Source organism: Buteo buteo, chromosome 30 (assembly GCF_964188355.1).
Source record: "Buteo buteo chromosome 30, bButBut1.hap1.1, whole genome shotgun sequence".
NCBI lineage: Eukaryota > Metazoa > Chordata > Aves > Accipitriformes > Accipitridae > Buteo > Buteo buteo.
This window is the reverse complement of record NC_134200.1, coordinates 792178-810601: the sequence shown is the minus strand read 5'-3', so window position 1 is coordinate 810601 and position 18424 is coordinate 792178. Positions and strand designations below refer to the sequence as shown.

General features: G+C 65.5%; 3 protein-coding genes across 3 annotated transcripts; all 3 read right to left on the bottom strand.

Moving 5' to 3' along the window:
- Nucleotides 1-405: 405 nt before the first annotated feature.
- Nucleotides 406-13053, bottom strand: PRMT5 (protein arginine methyltransferase 5). The gene is made up of 17 exons (XM_075018651.1): nt 12915-13053; nt 12703-12821; nt 10591-10676; nt 10355-10489; nt 9083-9198; nt 8614-8663; nt 7793-7956; nt 7537-7698; nt 6895-6972; nt 6756-6814; nt 6314-6436; nt 5914-6089; nt 3491-3600; nt 2177-2270; nt 1839-1955; nt 1298-1362; nt 406-588 (listed from the first exon to the last, which is right to left on the bottom strand). Exons 1-17 carry the CDS (start codon nt 13022-13024, stop codon nt 436-438), a joined length of 1917 nt encoding a protein of 638 aa, XP_074874752.1. The 5' UTR covers nt 13025-13053; the 3' UTR covers nt 406-435.
- Nucleotides 13054-13446: 393 nt separating this feature from the next.
- On the bottom strand, nt 13447-15974 carry HAUS4 (HAUS augmin like complex subunit 4). Its single transcript, XM_075018658.1, has 8 exons — nt 15801-15974; nt 15538-15680; nt 15279-15383; nt 15081-15167; nt 14773-15009; nt 14563-14693; nt 14424-14492; nt 13447-13733 (listed from the first exon to the last, which is right to left on the bottom strand). The coding sequence occupies exons 1-8, from the start codon at nt 15970-15972 to the stop codon at nt 13550-13552; spliced, it is 1128 nt and encodes a 375-aa protein (XP_074874759.1). The 5' UTR covers nt 15973-15974; the 3' UTR covers nt 13447-13549.
- A 617-nt stretch (nt 15975-16591) lies between these two features.
- Nucleotides 16592-18414, bottom strand: PSMB5 (proteasome 20S subunit beta 5). The gene is made up of 3 exons (XM_075018659.1): nt 18085-18414; nt 17019-17325; nt 16592-16940 (listed from the first exon to the last, which is right to left on the bottom strand). Exons 1-3 carry the CDS (start codon nt 18412-18414, stop codon nt 16648-16650), a joined length of 930 nt encoding a protein of 309 aa, XP_074874760.1. The 3' UTR covers nt 16592-16647.
- Between the last annotated feature and the right edge of the window lie 10 nt (nt 18415-18424).

Genomic DNA, 18424 nt, shown 5'->3' with positions numbered 1-18424 from the left:
GAGGGACGCGGGTGATTGGCGGCGGGGCGGGGGGTGGGCGGGGCTGAGCGCGCTTTACACACACACCCCCCCCCCCTCCCCTTTGCGCGGTCGCCGTGGTAACGCGGCGGCCCCGCCCCTTCTCGGTCACCGTGGAAACGCGGCCTAGTCGGGCCGGGCGCAGCCTGCGCTAAGATGGCGGCTGCGTTGAAGGGGGGTGAAATGGCCGCCCTCCCGCTCCCCTCCCACCCCAAAAGGGCTTCAGTGTCGGGGGGGGGGGAGCTAAATATCCCATCAACCCCCCCCCAAAACGAGCTACAAGGGGCGAGGTTCCCCGTGGGGAGGCGAATGCGTCAAGATGGCCGCCCTCACGCCAACCCCGACGCTCCCCCCCCCCAAGATGGCGGCCAGGAGGCTGAGGTGTAAAGTCAAAGGCCTTTATTGGGTCGTCGTCGCTCAGAGGCCGATGGTGTAGGAGCGGCCGGTGGGGTTGTGGAGGGCGGAGCAGGCCGGGGAGGTGACGGCCCACTCGTACCACACCTTCTTGGGGGTGGCGCAGCGCCAAAAGGCCACCGACACCTCCTCGCCCGCCCGCACCGCCAGCGGTTGCTGTGGGGGGGAACAGAAAAGGGGTGAGCAAAGACGGACCACGTTCTACGGAAAGCAAGATGGCCGACATTCTACGGAAACCAAGATGGCCGACCTCCCGCCCCAGCCCAAGATGGCCAACCTCCACCCAAGCCCAAAGCGGACACCTTTATGCCAATCCAAGATGACCACCCTCCCTCCAAGCCCAAGATGGCCAACCAACCTCCACCCAAACCCAACCCAAGATGGCCAACGTCTACCCAAACCCAAGATGGACAACCTTATACCAAGCCTGAGATGACCAATGTCTATCCAAACCCAAGATGGCCAACCCTATGCCAAGCCCAAGATGGTCAACCTTATGCCAAGCCCAAGATGGCCAACATCTACCCAAACCCAAGATGGCCAACATCTACCCAAACCCAAGATGGCCAACGCCTACCCAAACCCAAGATGGCCAACGCCTACCCAAACCCAAGATGGCCAACGCCTACCCAAACCCAAGATGGCCAACCCTTCACCAAGCCCAAGATGGCCAACCTTATGCCAGACACAAGATGGCCGCTCTCACACCAAGCCAACCACGGCCAACCTCCACCCAAACCCAACCCAAGATGGCCACGCTTACACCAAGCTCAAGACGGCCAACCTCCACCCAAGCCCAAAATGGCTGCCCTCTTGCCAAAGCCCAAGATGGCTGCCAACCCAAGATGGCCGCCACCGGACCCACCTTGATGGGGAAGAAGATGGGGAACCAGGAGAACATCCCCGGTGAGTGCGTCTCAGGGCGGATACCTGCGGAGTCACCACCCTGCCGACCTCTCTGACCCCCAAGCTCCACCCCTTCGCCTTCCAGCCGTCCCTGATTGGCCACGTCCCCCCCCGCAGTGGCCCCTGTTGAGGCCAAGCCCCGCCCCCAACCCCTCCCTTCACCCCATAGATCCTGCTGGCTCCACCCTGTTGACCCACTGATGTTCTCAAACCCCTCCCACTTTTGACCCCGTTGACCCACCACTCTTCCCATTGGCCCCTGTTGACCCCCAGCTCCGCCCACTCCACCCCAACCCCACCCACTTCACCCCACTGACCCCCAAACCCCGCCCACTTGTCCCCCCCATTGACGCCGACCCAACACCCTTGACCACCGACGCCCCCACGGCTCCGCCCCCTCAGCCCCGTTGACCCCCCCATTGGCCAGGTTGACCCCCGCCGCTCCCTGCCATTGGCTGGCGGCCCCCTCAGGCCCTGCCCCCTCTTGGCCCCACCCTTACTGAGTGTGATGTCACCGTAGAGGGTGGTCTCGAAGTAGCCGGCGAAGCCATGGAGGACGGTGTTCACCTCCACCCGGAAGGACAAGCGGCGGTAGCGGCTGTTGTCCTGGGTGGGGTCTGTTGGGGGGTGGAGTCAGCATTGGCCACACCCATCCATGACATCACACCCAGTGACATCACACCCCGGTGATGTCAGAGAAAGGCCAAGCAGGACCACCACCATGCTGGTGGAGATCCCGCCCTGTGGGGTGGTTCCTCACGCCCCGCCCCACTGTGGGTGCAGCCAATGAGGTCCTGCCCTGCTCAGGGCGTGGCTGACGATGTCCCCGCCCCCTCACCTGGGTTGGGGTGCTGGAAGGAGAAGCAGGGCTGGGGCGGGGCCAGCTGGTGGAAGTTGTGGAGCCGCACGACATAGGGCATCTCGAACTGCGCCTGGGCAGGGGGGGAACGCTGAGCTCCCTGCCCCACAACCTGCCCCACGGCCGCCCCCCAACCTGCCCCACGGCCGCCCCGAGACCCCCAACGTGACACCTAACCACCCCACGGCCAACCCAACCTCCCCCGTCGCTACCCCACGTCTACTTCAAGACCCCCAACCTGCCCCACGGCCGCCCCGAGACCCCCAACCTGCCCCACGGCTGCCCCATGGCCAACCCCAGACCCCCAACCTGCCCTAGACCTCCTCAATGGCCACCCCAAGCCCCCCAAGATGCCCCATGGCCACCCCAAGACCTCCAACCTGCCCCATGGCCACCCCAAGACCCCCAAGACACCCCGTGGCCACCCCAAGATGCCCCACGGCCACCCCAAGACCCCTAAGGTGCCCCACAGCCACCCCAAGACCCCCACAGCCACCCCAAGATCTTCAACCTGCCCCATGGCCACCCCAAGACCCCCAAGACACCCCATGGCCACCCCAAGATGCCCCACGGCCACCCCAAGATCTTCAACCTGCCCCATGGCCACCCCAAGACCCCCAAGACGCCCCATGGCCACCCCAAGATGCCCCACGGCCACCCCAAGATCTTCAACCTGCCCCATGGCCACCCCAAGACCCCCAAGACGCCCCATGGCCACCCCAAGATGCCCCACGGCCACCCCAAGATCTTCAACCTGCCCCATGGCCACCCCAAGACCCCCAAGACGCCCCATGGCCACCCCAAGATGCCCCAAGACCCCCAAGGTGCCCCACAGCCACCCCAAGACCCCCACGGCCACCCCAAGATCTTCAACCTGCCCCATGGCCACCCCAAGAATCCCAAGATGCCCCATGGCCACCCCAAGATGCCCCATGGCCACCCCAAGACCCCCACGGCCACCCCAAGATCTTCAACCTGCCCCATGGCCACCCCAAGACCCCCAAGATGCCCCATGGCCACCCCAAGACGCCCCATGGCCACCCCAAGACCCCCATGGCCACCCCAAGACCTTCAACCTGCCCCATAGCCACCCCAAGACCCCCAAGACGCCCCACGGCCACCCCAAGACCTTCAACCTGCCCCACGGCCACCCCAAGACCCCCAAGGTGCCCCACAGCCACCCCAAGACCCCCATGGCCACCCCAAGACCCCCACGGCCACCCCAAGACCTTCAACCTGCCCCATGGCCACCCCAAGACCCCCAAGACGCCCCCGGCCCCCCAGGCGCCCTACCTCGGGGTCGCGGTCGCGCTCGCGGCAGGCCCGCACCTCGTTGTAGAGTTTGGAGGAGGAGATGGGCGCCAGGAAGGAGGTGTAGGTGCAGGGGATGCTCACCCCGTCCGCTGTGGGGCACGGCCGTCATCACAGAGACCCCCACCCTCCGGCCCAGCCCCACAGCCCCCCAAATCCCACTATAAAACCCTCCAAAACCCTGATCCCAGCCCCACACCCCCCAAATCCCAGCCTGAGCCCCCCAAATCCCATTCCCGAAGGTCTCCACCCCCCAAATCCCAGCCCCACAGCCCCCCAAATCCCACTATAAAGCCCTGATCCTGGCCCCACAGCTCCCCAAATCCCATTCCCAAAGTTCTCCAACACCCAAACCCCAGCCCCACAGCCCCCCAAATCCCAGTCTGAACCCCCAAATCCCATTCCCAAATTTCTCCAACACCCAAATCCCAGCCCCACAGCCCCCGAAATCCCATTCCCAAAGGTCTCCACCACCCAAATCCCAGCCCCACAGCCCCCCACCACCCAAATCCCAGCCTGAGCCCCCCAAGTCCCAGCCCCACAGCCCCCCAAACCCCTACTCCCAGCCCCACAGCGCCCCAAATCCCAGCCTGAGCCCCCCAAATCCCTTTCCCAAAGTTCTCCAACACCCAAATCCCAGCCTGAGCCCCCCAAATCCCAGCCCCACCCCCCCCCACTACCCAAACCCCTACTCCCAGCCCCCCAAATTCCACTCCCAAAGTTCTCCAACACCCCAATCCCAGCCCCACAGCCCCCAAAATCCCAGCCTGAACCCCCCAAATCCCATTCCCAAAGTTCTCCAACACCCAAACCCCAGCCCCACAGCCCCCCAAATCCCAATTTACAGCCCTGATCCTCGTCCCACAGCCCCCAAATCCCATTCCCAAAGCTCTCCCGACACTCAAATCCCAGCCCCACAGCCACTCATCACCCCAAATCCCAGCCCCGCAGCCCCCCAAGCCTCTACTCCCAGCCCCGCAGCCCCCCAAATCCCAGCCTGAGCCCCCCAAGTCCCAGCCCCACAGCCCACCACCCCCTAAATCCCAGCCTGAGCCCCCACATCCCACTCCCAAAGCTCTCCGCCACCCAAATCCCAGCCCCACAGCCCCCCAAATCCCAGCCTGAGCCCCCAAATCCCATTCCCAAAGCTCTCCAACACCCAAATCCCAGCCCCACAGCCCCCCAAATCCCAGTCTGAACCCCCAAATCCCATTCCCAAAGCTCTCCACCACCCAAATCCCATCCCCACAGCCCCCCAGACCCCTACTCCCAGCCCCATCGCCCCCCAAATCCCAGCCTGAGCCCCCAAATCCCATTCCCAAAGTTCTCCAACACCCAAATCCCAGCCCCACAGCCCCCCAAATCCCAGTCTGAACCCCCAAATCCCATTCCCAAAGTTCTTCAACACCCAAATCCCAACTCTACAGCCCCCCAAACCCCTACTCCCAGCCCCACAGCCCCCCAAATCCTAGCCTCAGCCCCCCAAATCCCAGCCCCACAGCCCCCCACTACCCAAACCCCTACTGCCAGCCCCCCAAATCCCACTCCTAAAGTTCTCCAACACCCCAATCCCAGCCTGAGCCCTCCAAATTCCTTTCCCAAAGTTCTCCAACACCCAAATCCCACCCTGAGCCCCCCAAACCCCAGCCCCGCAGCCCCCCCCCACCCCAAATCCCAGCCCCGCAGCCCCCCAAGCCTCTACTCCCAGCCCCGCAGCCCCCCAAATCCCAGCCTGAGCCCCCCAAGTCCCAGCCCCACAGCCCACCACCCCCTAAATCCCAGCCTGAGCCCCCACATCCCACTCCCAAAGCTCTCCGCCACCCAAATCCCAGCCCCACAGCCCCCCAAATCCCAGCCTGAGCCCCCAAATCCCATTCCCAAAGCTCTCCAACACCCAAATCCCAGCCCCACAGCCCCCCAAATCCCAGTCTGAACCCCCAAATCCCATTCCCAAAGCTCTCCACCACCCAAATCCCATCCCCACAGCCCCCCAGACCCCTACTCCCAGCCCCATCGCCCCCCAAATCCCAGCCTGAGCCCCCAAATCCCATTCCCAAAGTTCTCCAACACCCAAATCCCAGCCCCACAGCCCCCCAAATCCCAGTCTGAACCCCCAAATCCCATTCCCAAAGTTCTTCAACACCCAAATCCCAACTCTACAGCCCCCCAAACCCCTACTCCCAGCCCCACAGCCCCCCAAATCCTAGCCTCAGCCCCCCAAATCCCAGCCCCACAGCCCCCCACTACCCAAACCCCTACTGCCAGCCCCCCAAATCCCACTCCTAAAGTTCTCCAACACCCCAATCCCAGCCTGAGCCCTCCAAATTCCTTTCCCAAAGTTCTCCAACACCCAAATCCCACCCTGAGCCCCCCAAACCCCAGCCCCGCAGCCCCCCAACTCCCACCCTTGAGGCAGTGCTGGGCCCCGTCGAGACACTCGGGCGAGAGCTCGTTATCGGCGAAGGAGCCCAGAAGCTCCGAGACCACCAGGTCGGCCCCCTCGGGCGCTCGCCATTCCCGCATGTCCCGGGGGACCACCGTCACCTGCGCCCCCCACTCCTCGTACTGCCAGCTCTCCAACCTGGGGGGGGGGGGCACGGGGGGGCCGTCAATGGGGTTGGGGGGGCGGCCGAGGCAATTTTGGGGGCGCTACGGGGTCGTGGCATCACCGTGGTGCCGGGTTTCAGGGAATTACGGGGTCTGGGGGTGGGTGGAGCAGGAAGGAAAAGATTTGGGGGGGCTATAGGGTGCTATGGGGCAATTTGGGGGGGGGGGGGGGGCGGTTAGGTGACGGGGGCGACTCACGTGACGACGGCGTTGGGGTTCTTCTCCACGGCGTAGATCCGGACGCGCCGGGCCGCCTGCCGCGCCGCCCGCAGCGTGGCGTTCACCAGCGGCCCCCGCCCGGCCCCCAGCACCATCACCACCCTGAGGGGGGGGGACACACACAAAACAGAGGGGGTGCTCAGTGGGGCACCCCATAACAGGGGACGGCCGTGGGGTGCCCCACGGAGTTGTGGGGTGACCGGTAGCGGGACATGGGGGTGACCGACGAGGACTTGGGGGGGATGGGGGGTGCTCTAGAGGGTTGTGGGGGGGGCCATAGGGATTGGGGGGGCCCATAGGGCACCCCATAGGGATGTGGGGTGCCCCATAGGGATGTGGGGCACCCTATAGGGATGTGGGGCGCCCCATAGGGCCGTGGGGCGCCCCATAGAACTATGGGGGGGCCGTGGGGGGCACTCACTGGACGTTGGTATCCTTCTCCTCCTCCGGGACGCGATCCAGCAAGCACTTATAAATGGCCTGTGGGGGGGCGGGGAAATATGGTGATGAGGTGGGTGGGGTTAGGCCCAGCCCCCGCCCACCAGGCCCCGCCCCATTACCTGCTGGTACTGGGAGTATTTGATTGGGTCCTTCTCGAACACCTCGTAGGTCTGGGACTCCAGGTTGTCCATCAAGGGCTGGCGAAGGGGCGGGGCCGGTGAGGGACACGCCCCCAGCCCAGGCCATGCCCCTGCAGCCAGGCCACGCCCCTTCCCACAGGTTCCCACCACCCCCCTATTCATAACCCCACCATCTGTCTCCAGCCACCCGCCTTGGCTCCACCTCTCAGCATAGCTCCTCCCCTTGGCTTAACCACACCCCTTCATAAAGCCCTGCCCCATTAGGCCACACCCCTCTCACAAAGCCCCGCCCCACCCCAGCGCTGTATCTCAAACCCAAGTCTGATTTCCTATAGCTCCGTTCCTAATTTTTTGTAGCTTCGCCCATAACCTGTTATAGCTCCGCTCCTAATTTCTTATAGCTCCACCCTGGCCCCACCCCCTCGCTATAGCCCCACCCCCACACAAAGCCACACCCCCCAGGACAAAACCACACCCCACAGCCCCACCCAACCGCGGGCACACCCCCACCCCAACCCTCACCCCTGACCCGCTCCTCACCCCGTAGACCCCCCCCCACGCCCTCTCCCTTCCCCACCCCGCCCCGCCCCACGAAGCCCCGCCCCACGAAGCCCCGCCCACCTGGAGGGGGGACTGCAGGTAGTCCTCGTAGCCGCGGGCGAAGAGCTCGTAGGCGGAGGGGGGCGGCCGGTGCTGGCCCAGGTGCTCCAGGTACTGCAGGTAGGCGCCCAGCGGCTTCCCCCCGTGCCGGGGGGCTCCCGTCACCACCACCTGCACCTCCAGCTTTTGGGGGGGGGGGGGGACACAAAAATAATTTTTGGGGGGCGCCAGGGACCCCAACCCCCCCTCCTAGACCCCCCAAATCCCCCCCGCGAACCTTGAGCAGGCGGAAAACGAGGCGCTGGTGGAGGCGGGAGAGGACGGGGAAGCCTTTCTTGTTGGTGAGGAAGACGGTGGTGGGGAGGATGGCCGCCTTCACCGGCTCCCCCAGCCACCGGTCGATGGCCGCCCCCGAGGGCAGGTCCGCCCCCACCTCCAGGGCTGCGGAGGGAGGGAGAGGGGGCGGGGTCAGCCGTGGGCGACGCCCAACAGGGGCTGGGCCCCGCCCCCTAACGCCTGGGCCCTCCCACATTTTCATAAATCTACATAGAGGACAATAAGCACATCTTCTCTTTGGGTTGGGCTCTGCCCCCAGAGCTGTAGCCACACCCATGTGGGCCAGGCTCCACCCACTATGGTCGTGGCCCCTCCCACAGGGCTCAGACTCCACCTCCTCGCTGCCTAACCCCTCCCATATCTTGATCACCCCACCCACAAGGTCATAGCCCCACCCCTTTAGTTACAGCTCCACCTACCTTCCCCCTAACCACACCCACCAGGAGCTGGCTCCTCCTCCTTCGGGTCTGGCTCCACCCACCAGGCCCAAGCTCCACCCCAGGACAGCTCCACCCCCATGCCCCCAACCACACCCACTGGGAGCTGGCTCCTCCTCCTTTGGGTCTGGCTCCACCCACCAGACCCAAGCTCCACCCCCATGACCCCACCCACACCCCAGGCCACACCCCCAATTCCCTGGCTCCACCCCCTCGCACCTTAACCCAAGGCCTGCCCTTGGCTCCAACAGCCTGTAGCCCCTCCCCTGCCTTGTGGCCCCGCCCCCCCTTGGCCCCGCCCCCCTCTAGCCCCGCCCACACTCACCAACCCCCACTCTCTTATTGTAGTCGCAGAGGGTGCGGAAATTGTGCCACCTGCGGGGGGGGGGCACACACCAGGGGTCACCCCCACCGCCCCCCCAGCCCCAAATCCCCCTCCTTGACCTTTAACCCCCCCCAAATAACAAAAACACACCCCCATTTTCCCCAATTCCCCCCCCGCGCCCCCAATTTCCCCCCCATTTCTCCTCTCCGCCCCCCCCACTTCCCCCCCCACGTCCCCAACTTCCCTCCCCGCCCCCAATTCCCCCGTCCTCCCCCCATTTCCCCCCCAGCCCCCAATTTCCCCGTCCCCCCCCCACGCCCCCAATTCCCCCCCCATGCTCCCAATTTCCCCCCAATTCCCCTCCCATTTCCCCCCCCACGCCCCCAATTTCTCCCCGTCCCCCCCAGTAAGCCCCCAATATCCCCCCCCCACCCCCAGGACCCCCCCCAAATTGCCCCCCCCCCCTCACCACAGCCAGGTTTTCTCCTCGGCCGCCCCCTCGGGCCCCCCCTCGGGCACCGCTTCGTTCCCGATCAGGTCGTCCCGCACGTCCTCGGGGGCCAGGAGGGGCACCTGCACCCAGAACTGACCCCCCCACACACCAGTTACACCCAGTAAACACCAGTGCCTCCCAGTCACCCCCTGTGGGGGTCCCAGTAATTCCTCAGGACCCCCCCCCCGTAACTGCTCAGGGCCCCCCGGTACCTCCCAGTAAACTTTGACGCCCCCCAGAAACTTTTCAGGGTCTCCCAGTAACGCCCCGAGATCTCCCAGTAACTTCTTGGGGTCCCCTAGCGCCTCCCAGTAACCGCTCAGGGCCCCCCCAGTTAAACTCTGATGCTCCCCCAAAGCTTTTCAGTATCTCCCAGTAATTCCCTGGGCCCCCCCAGTGCTTCCCATAAAACCCTTGAAGCTTCCCAGTAACTTTTCAAGGTCTCCCAGTGCCTCCCAGGAACCCCCCCAAGACCTCCCAATACCTCCGGGAGTCTCCCAGGAACCCTCCAAGACCTCCCAGTAACCTTTCGGGGCCTCCCAGTGTCTCCCAGTAACCTTTGGGGGTCTCCCAGTCCTTCCCAAGACCTCCCAATAATCTCTGGGAGTCTCCCAGTGCCTCCCAGGAACCCCCAAGACCTCCCAGTAACTTTTCAGGGCCTCCCAGTGTCTCCCAGTAACCTTCAGGGGTCTCCCAGTGTCTCCCAGTAACCTCTTGGAGTCTCCCAGTGCCTCCCAGGAACCCCCCAACGCCTCCCAGTAACCTTTTGGGGCCTCCCAGTGTCTCCCAGGAACCCCCCAAGACCTCCCAATAACTTTTGGGGGTCTCCCAGTGCCTCCCAGGAACCCCCCAGGGCCTCCCAGTGTCTCCCAGTAACCTTTGGGGGTCTCCCAGTAACCTTTGGGGGTCTCCCAGTAACCTTTGGGGGTCTCCCAGTCCTTCCCAAGACCTCCCAATAATCTCTGGGAGTGTCCCAGTGCCTCCCAGGAACCCCCCAACGCCTCCCAATAACTTTTGGGGGTCTCCCAGTGCCTCCCAGGAACCCCCCAAGGCCTCCCAGTAACCTTTCAGGGCCTCCCAGTCCCCCCCCCAGCAATCCCCTGGGGTCTCCCAGTGCCCCAAATTCCCCTCCCAGCGCCCCTCAAACCCCTCCCAGTCCCCCAAATTCCCCTCCCAGCGCCCCCCAACCCCCCCCGCCATGCCCCAAATCCCTCCCCCTCCCCCCAGCCCCCCTCCCAGTGCCCCCACCATGGCGCTGTGGTGGCCGGTGTGGAGGTGGGCGCAGAGCACCCGCGCCAGGTTGGGGTTCTCCGCCTGCGTCAGGGGCAGCAGGAAAGCGGGGAGCCCCAGGTACGCCCCGAAATTCAGCTCCTGCAACATGGCCTGGAGGAGTGGGGGGGGGGGGGGGTTAGGGGATCAGGAGAGGGTCCCACAAACTGCCCCCACCCCAAAAAAAAACCACCCCCCCGGTCCCTCAGACTCACAGCTTCCGAATTCCTGCGGACGTGCTCCAGCGGGGAGTCGGGCCGGATCCAGGGCGAGAGTTTCCCCACGATGAGGGTGTTCCAGTCTGGGGGGGGGACGGACACACAAACACGGTGGTGTTGGGGTGGGGGGGGACACACCACAGGGCCCCCCCAGTTTTTGGGGGCAGCCCTGGGTGCTACGGAGGGTCCTAGGGATCCCTATCAACCCTTGGAGAGGGGTCTCAGGGGGTCCCACAGGCTTTTGGGGTGTCCTCAGGGTGCTCCAAAGCCTCTGGGGGGGGGCCCAGGGTGCCCTGTGTTTTTTTGGGGGGGGTTCCATGGTGCTACGGGGGGTCCCAAGGCCCTTTAAGAGGAGCCTATAGTGCTCTGGGGGACCCCAGGGTAACACAGTGGGGGGCCCAAGGGGCTCTGTGGTGCTATAGGGGGTCCCAGGAGGCCCCACAGCCCCTTTTGGGGGTCCCAGAGAGTTATGGGGAGGTCCCAAGGGGCTCTACGGTGCTATAGTGGGTCCCAGGACACCCCAGAGCCCGTTTTTGGGGTCCCAGGGTGACACAGGGGGGTCTCAAGGGGCTCTGTGGTGCTACAGGGGGTCCCAGGACAGCCCACAGCCCATTTTCGGGGTCCCACGGTGGGGTCTCAAGGGGCTCTGTGGTGCTACAGGGGGGTCCCAGGAGAACCCACAGACCTTTTTGGGGGTCCCAGGGTGACACAGGGGGGTCCCAAGGTGCTCTGTAGTGTTATAGGGGTCCCAGGACACCCCACAGCCCCTTTTGGGGATCCCAGGTTACTATCGGGGGGTCCCAAGGAGCTCTGTGGTGCTAGAGGGTGTCCCAGGACACCTCACAGCCCTTTTTGAGGGTCCCAGGGTGACACAGGGGGGTCCCAAGGTGTTCTGTGGTGCTATAGGGCGTCCCAGGACACCCCACAGCCCTTTTTGGGGGTCCCAAACTGCTATAGGGGGGGTCCCAAGGTGCTCTGTGGTGCTATAGGGGGTCCCAGAACACCCCACAGACATTTTTTGGGGTCCCAAACTGCTATAGGGGGGGTCCCAAGAGACTCTATAGTGCTATAAAGGGTCCCAGGACACCCCACAGCCCTTTTTGGGGTCCCAAACTGCTATAGGGGGGGTCCCAAGAGACTCTATGGTGCTATAAGGGGTCCCAGGACACCCCACAGCCCCTTCTGGGGGTCCCAGGGTGACACAGGGGAGTCCCAAGGTGCTCTGTAGTGCTATAGGGGGTCCCAGAACACCCCACAGACATTTTTTGGGGTCCCAGACTGCTATAGGGGGGGTCCCAAGAGACTCTATAGTGCTATAAGGGGTCCCAGGACACCCCACAGCCCCTTTTGGGGCTCCCAGAGTGCTATGGGGGGGGGTCCCAAGGTGCTCTGCAGTGCTATAGGGTGCTCCAGGACACCCCACAGCCCTTTTTGGGGTCCCAAACTGCTATAGGGGGGGGTCCCAAGAGACTCTATAGTGCTATAAAGGGTCCCGGGACACCCCACAGCCACTTCTGGGGGTCACAGGGGGACACAGGGGGGTTCCAAGGGACTCTGTGGTGCTATAGGGCGTCCCAGGACACCCCACAGCCCTTTTTGGGGGTCCCAAACTGCTATAGGGGGGGTCCCAAGAGACTCTATAGTGCTATAAGGGGTCCCAGGACACCCCACAGCCCCTTCTGGGGGTCCCAGGGTGACACAGGGGGGTCCCAAGGTGCTCTGTAGTGCTATAGGGGGTCCCAGAACACCCCACAGACATTTTTTGGGGTCCCAGACTGCTATAGGGGGGGTCCCAAGAGACTCTATAGTGCTATAAAGGGTCCCGGGACACCCCACAGCCACTTCTGGGGGTCCCAGGGGGACACAGGGGGGTCCCAAGGGACTCTGTGGTGCTATGGGGCGTCCCAGGACACCCCACAGCCCTTTTTGGGGGTCCCAAACTGCTATAGGAGGGGTCCCAAGGTGCCCTGTGGTGCTACAGAGGGTCCCAGGACACCCCACAGCCCCTTTTTTTTTGGGGGGGCTGGGTGCTTTAGGGGTCCCTGCCGTGCCCGAGGGGGCTGAGGCAGGAGTGACGGTGGGGAGCAGATCCCGGGGGGGGGGTCTCACCGCGTCCGGAGAGCAGCAGATCGGATCGCGTCTGCGGTCCGGGCCGACCCCGCGCCGGGTCCAGGCCGAACTCCCGCCGGTGCCGGGGGTGGAAGAGCGGCAGGCACAGAAAATCGAACCTGGGGGGGGCAGGGGGGGAGAAGGATCTCCGGGCTCAGGGATCCCCCCGGATCCCCCCTTCCGCCCTCCCCTCCCCTTCCCCGCGTTCTCACCCTTGCCGGGCCACGGCCCCCAGGGCCCCCGCCACCTCCGGGACGCAGCTGAGGTCTCGGCCGCTGGAGACCCGAGCAGCGCCCGCCGCCCCCGGCCCCGCCGCCGCCATCACTGCCCCGCGCGCCGGCGCGACCCGCCCACCCGCCGGCGCGACCCGCCCACCCGCCGACCCTCCGCCAATCGCCGCCGACGCTTCTCAAACCCCCCCGCGCCAATCGCCGGGGGAACTCGCTTGGCTCCGCCCCCCGCGCGCCTGTCCCCGCGCCGCCGGCCGATCCTCCCGCCCGCGCTTTGGCTCCGCCCCCCCCGCCAACCAATCGTCACCCCCCTCCCCGGCTCCTCCCACCCGCCTGGCAACCGCCTCGCCCCGCCCCCTCCGCCTATCCCGGCGCCGCGCGGCCTGTCCATCATCCCTTCGCCCCTCCTCCCCGCCCCGGCGAATAGGAGAGAGGGGGCGTGGCCCGGCAGCCGAGGACACGCCCCCCTCGCCCCCCAGACCCAAAGAGAGGACGAAACCATTGGGGGGGGTGTGTGTGGGGGGGGGGTGCACGTGTCTTTATTGGGGCGGTTTCCACGGCAACGGGGCATCGCCGGGGGTGTCGTGGCGGTCGTCGTCGTCGCGATAGGTCAGAGGTCAGGGGTCGTGGTGGCGCAGCTGGCGCAGGGCCCACCGGCGGTGGCCCAGCCTCTCCCGCAGGCGGCCGTACTCCCCCGCCAGCGCCCCGAAGCGGGGGCCCAGCCCCCCGAAAGCCGCCAGCGCCGCCCGCGCCCCCGACGCCTCCCCAGCCGCTCGCTCCCCCGCCGCCTCCAGCGCCGCCCTGCGGGACGGACGGACAGACGGACGTCATGAGACGCGGGACGGACGCGCGGGACGGATGTGTGGGACAGACGCGGGACGGACACGTGGGACGGATGTGCGGGACGGACATGCAGGACAGACACACAGGACAGACGCATGGGACAGACACGCGGGACAGACGTGCGGGACAGACGCGGGATGGACACATGGGACGGATGTGCGGGACGGACACGCGGGACGGACACATGGGATGGACACACAGGGCGGCCGTGCAGGACAGACACGCGGGACGGACACGCGGGACAGACATGTGGGATGGACACACGGGACAGACACACAGGACGGACACGCAGGATGGACGCACGGGATGGACACGCAGGACGGACGCACGGGACGGACACACGGGCAGGCACACGGGACAGACACGCGGGACAGACACGTGGGACGGACACACGGGACGGACATGCGGGACGGACGCATGGGACAGAAACACGGGACAGACACACAGGATGGACGCATGGGACAGACACACGGGACAGACACGCGGGATGGACGTGCGGGACAGACGCGGGACGGACACACGGGACGGATGTGCGGGACGGACACACGGGACGGACACATGGGACGGACACACAGGGTGGCCGCGTGGGACAGACACGCGGGACGGACACGCGGGACGGAAACACGGGACGGCCGTGGCGACCCCCACCTGATGCGGCGATGCGCCTCCACCTTTTCGGGGGGGTAGGTGTCCAGCAGCACGTTCAGCTCCTCCAAGCTGTTAACGAAGGCGGTTAACGAGGGCGGGGAAGCGGGGCGGGGCGCGCGGGGGCGTCGCCGTCACCCACCGGATTTTCAGCAGCACGGCCGTCCCTTTGGCCTCCAGGTATTCGGCGCGGCGCCGGTCCAGCTCCGCCTGCGCCCCGGCGAAACGTTCCCCCGCCAGGCGAGCCAGCAGCGCCCTGCAGCGCCCCAAAACCTGCGGGGGGGGGGTACACACGCATCAGCGAACACCCCCAAAAACCACCGCACGCCCCCCCATCGCCCCCCAAATCTACCTGGGGGTAGGCTCGGCGCTGCCGCTCCAGCAGCCGGCTCAGGGAACGGCGTCGGTGCCGGGCTCGGCGCAGGCGGTGATGTTCGGCCGCCAACCCTTCCGCTACCCCCCTGGGGGGGTTTTGGGGGGCTGGGGGGGACGGGGGGGGGCCCTTGTGGTAGCTGGAAAGTTCTTCCACCTTCTCGGCCAAGCGGTGCTCCAGTTGGGGCAGCAGGCGGGCTCGGAGAAGGGTCGGATCCTGGAGGGGGGGGGGGTGAGGGTGGGACAGTCTGTGGGGGTGGGAGGTTTTGGGGTGGGTGGGGGTCTCACCTTGGGGGGGGGCAGCAGCGAGGCGAAGGCAGGGGGGCCGCGGCGCAGCTCGGCCAGGGCCAGGGCCTGCTCCAGCTCCTGGAGGACCTGGGGAGGGGGGCGGTGAAGGGGATGGGGGGGGGACCCTTCCCATCGCCCCCCCCCCCCCCTGCTGGGGGGGGGGGGCAGAAAAGGGAGGGGGGAGTATTTCGGACTCACGGGGGGCTCCACGCCGCGGGGGTCTCGCAGCAGCTCCCGCAGCCCCCGCCAGAGGCTCTCCCAGCGCAGCCAGGCCCCTCGGCGCAGGGCCAGCGCCGCCTCCGCCTGCCGGGGACCCCCCCCCCACGTCACCAACTGACCCCCCCCCCCAAAACCCCCCCACGGGACCCCCAAGCCTCCACCCTGCCCCCTCCACACCCCCCCATCCCAATTTCCCCCCCCAAATCCCTCCACCCCCCCCCCCCCGTCGCATCCCTACCTGCCGCAGCTCTTTTTCCAGGGGGGGGCTCAGCCCGTCGCCCCCCAGGACGCAGCCCAGCCCCCGCAGCAGCTCGGCCAGGCCGGGGTGGGCGCGTAATTCCTGGGGGGTGGCTCCGCCGAGGGGCTGGGGGGGGTCTTCATCTTTGGGGGGGGGGGGGGGACGGACACACAAACAACAACAACAGCTCATTAGCATCTTAATGACCCGCCGCCTTCGTTAGTCCCTCTCATTAGCTGCCCCCCCCCCCCCCCAAATCTTACCCGTCAGCAGGAGGTCAGAGGCTGGCAGCGCCATCGTGCCCCCCCTGCACTGTTTGGGGGGGGACACACACACACAGAGACCCCCAATTACCCACAATGCCCCTCTCGGCGTCACCCCCACAGGCTTTACCCCCCCCATGGCCTGTGTCCCCCCCCCCCCCAAAATACCCATTTTCCCCTCATTTCCCCCCAAAACCCACCCCCTGGCCCCCCCTGCACTGTTTGGGGGGGGAGAACACACACACAGAGACCCCCAATTACCCACAATGCCCCTCTCGGCGTCACCCCCACAGGCTTTACCCCCCCCACCCACGGCCTGTGTCCCCCCCCAAAGTCTCTCCCCCCCAAAACACCCATTTTCCCCTCATTTCCCCCCAAAACCCACCCCCTGCCCCCCCTCAATCCCACGTGCCCCCCCCACGCCCTGTGTCCCCCCAAAACCCCTTCCCCCCCCCTCAGGACCCCCCCAAAATCTCCCCCCCCCCCCCCCCCAAACCCCCGCGTCCTCCCTCACGATCGGACCCGCCGCGGCGGCTTCTGTCAGTCGCGCGCGCCCCGCCGGGCCCCGCCCCTCCGGCCGCGCCGCTGGCCAATGGGAAGGCGGCGGGAGGGGAGCAGCGTCCAATAGGAGGCGGGGGGGCGGGAGCGGCGAGAAGAGCGAGCTGCGCATGCGCGCCCACCCCCCCCCCCCAGCACTGCTCCCCACCGTTCACTCTGGAGCCTAACGACAACTCACGCAGCCAGGATTTCCCCCCCAAAACCACGACTCTCTATAATTTTTTTTTAATTTATTTATTTTTAACACATAACAAAGCGATTTCCCCCCGTCCCCACCACAGCCCCGGGTTCAGGCGGGAGCCTCCTCGGCGGCGTAGCGTTCCTGCAGGTCGGCGATGTTGTCGACGGAGACGCGGCGCCAGCCGCCCGGCCCGACGTGATAAACGGTGACGCGTCCCCCCGAATAAGCGTCGCGCCTGGCCGCCTGGTAGATGGCGCGGCGCGCCAGGTCGCAGGCGTCCTCCGGCGTCAAACCTTGGCGCCGACCTCGGTCCAGCACCCCGTAGGCGTAGGTGGAACCCGAACCGACGGCGAAGGCCTGGCCCGGCACCCGCGTCCCTTCGCTGTCCACGTAGTAAAGACCTGGCGGGACAAAACGGGTGAAAAAAGCTCCGGCGTCGGCGACCGCCAAAACCCGCCAAAACGCCGCCGCCATCTTACCGGGTCCCCTCTTGTCCCAGCCGCAGATCATGGTGCCCATGCTGAGCCCCATCCCCTTGTACTGGTAGACCATGTTGGCCAACAATTTCGAAGCGGCGGCTACCGAGATGGGCTCTTTGTTGCGTAGCTCGTAGACGCGGCACTGGCGGGCCAAGAGGCGTTCCCAAAAACTGCAGTCGGCCGCCCCGCCCGCCATGGTGCCCAGCAGGTAGGGGTTGATCTCGATCACCTTCTGCACCGTCTGCGAGGCGATGTAGGAACCCGCCGTCGCGCGCGAGTCCACCGCCACCATCACGCCTTCCTCGAACTGGGGGGGGAGAGGGAAGGGATCGACAAAATGGCCGCCAACAAAAATCGGGGGGGGTTTACGGAGATTTGGGGGGGTGGTGTTGTCATCCCACACCAAGGGCTGATCGCGTATTTCCATACATTCTGTATGGGATGGCTAAATATTTGGATGGGTTTAGGGTTTTGTACGAGCTGTGGAGACTGGTTTGCTGGTAGGTGGCTGTAAAAGCGAGATTTGGTAAATAATTATTAGAAATCTTATACTAACGCTGTGACTGAAACAATAAACAAAAGTATAGCCAAGCAATTTAACTAGTAATTACTCATAAGTTTTGTGGTTCTCTGGTCTTATGACGAGACGTTCCTGTGTGCTAAATGAGATCAATGTTGAGACTGAACCCCGCGTGACCGAGACTGCGTTAAGCTTCAAGACCAAAGAACAAAACGAAAGACTTCAAGCACAGCCAACAAAAACTTCCAATGGGTCGGTGGTCGCAAAAGCAGCCCTTCGACTCGAAGGGATCCTTCACTGCGCACGATCGGATGTAGGGAGTGCCAAGATAATCGGCTGCGATCGTTTTTATGTGTATGCGCACTACTCTGATGAATATGCAATTAGTTATTCTGTGTAACCTGTCAGCGCTAAAGCCGTGGGATGCACGCGAGGTGGAACTATCCCCCGCGCACCCAGCGCTGCGATAAAGAACGCCTGCTGTCTGCAACTCCAAAACAACGCCTCGGAGAGTTTCTTAAACCGGCTTTTCGGCATCAGGCCTACCTTGAAGGCCAGCGTGGTGGTCCCGTGCAGCAGGTGAAGGCCGGGCCCGGGGAGGGGGCTCTCGGCACCCCACGGAGGGGCAGCGAACCCCCCCGAGGGAAGCCCGGCGCCGTCCCGGGGAGCGGTGAGGAGGGGGAAGGCGGCGGGAGCGACGGGAGGTTCGGAAGAGCGGAGGACGCTGGCCAGCGCCATCTCGGAGAAGCGGCTGCGCCTCAAAATGGCGGCGCCGGGGAAGGGGGGGGGGGGAGGAAGGGGCTCGGCGCATGCGCGGTGCGCCGCGTTGCTAGGGAACGGCGCGGCGGCCGCGGGCGCCATGTCGGGTGAGGGCATGACGCGGGGT

What these genes read in the sequence shown, in the direction of transcription:
- PSMB5 (XM_075018659.1), bottom strand. Translation starts at nt 18,414, where the DNA reads ATGCCCTCACCCGACATGGCGCCCGCGGCCGCCGCGCCGTTCCCTAGC. An exon ending in CCACCACGCTGGCCTTCAAG is followed by an intron (nt 17,326 to 18,084) that starts GTAGGCCTGATG and finishes CTCCCCCCCCAG; the next exon opens with TTCGAGGAAGGCGTGATGGT. An exon ending in CTGGGACAAGAGGGGACCCG is followed by an intron (nt 16,941 to 17,018) that starts GTAAGATGGCGG and finishes TTGTCCCGCCAG; the next exon opens with GTCTTTACTACGTGGACAGC.
- HAUS4 (XM_075018658.1), bottom strand. Translation starts at nt 15,972, where the DNA reads ATGGGTATTTTGGGGGGGGGGGGGACACAGGCCATGGGGGGGGTAAAG. An exon ending in CTCTGACCTCCTGCTGACGG is followed by an intron (nt 15,681 to 15,800) that starts GTAAGATTTGGG and finishes CCCCCCCCAAAG; the next exon opens with ATGAAGACCCCCCCCAGCCC. An exon ending in GCCGTGCTGCTGAAAATCCG is followed by an intron (nt 14,493 to 14,562) that starts GTGGGTGACGGC and finishes CTTCGTTAACAG; the next exon opens with CTTGGAGGAGCTGAACGTGC.
- PRMT5 (XM_075018651.1), bottom strand. Translation starts at nt 13,024, where the DNA reads ATGGCGGCGGCGGGGCCGGGGGCGGCGGGCGCTGCTCGGGTCTCCAGC. An exon ending in GGCCCAGCACTGCCTCAAGG is followed by an intron (nt 3,601 to 5,913) that starts GTGGGAGTTGGG and finishes CGTGCCCCACAG; the next exon opens with CGGACGGGGTGAGCATCCCC. An exon ending in CTACGGTGACATCACACTCA is followed by an intron (nt 1,363 to 1,838) that starts GTAAGGGTGGGG and finishes GTGACTCCGCAG; the next exon opens with GTATCCGCCCTGAGACGCAC.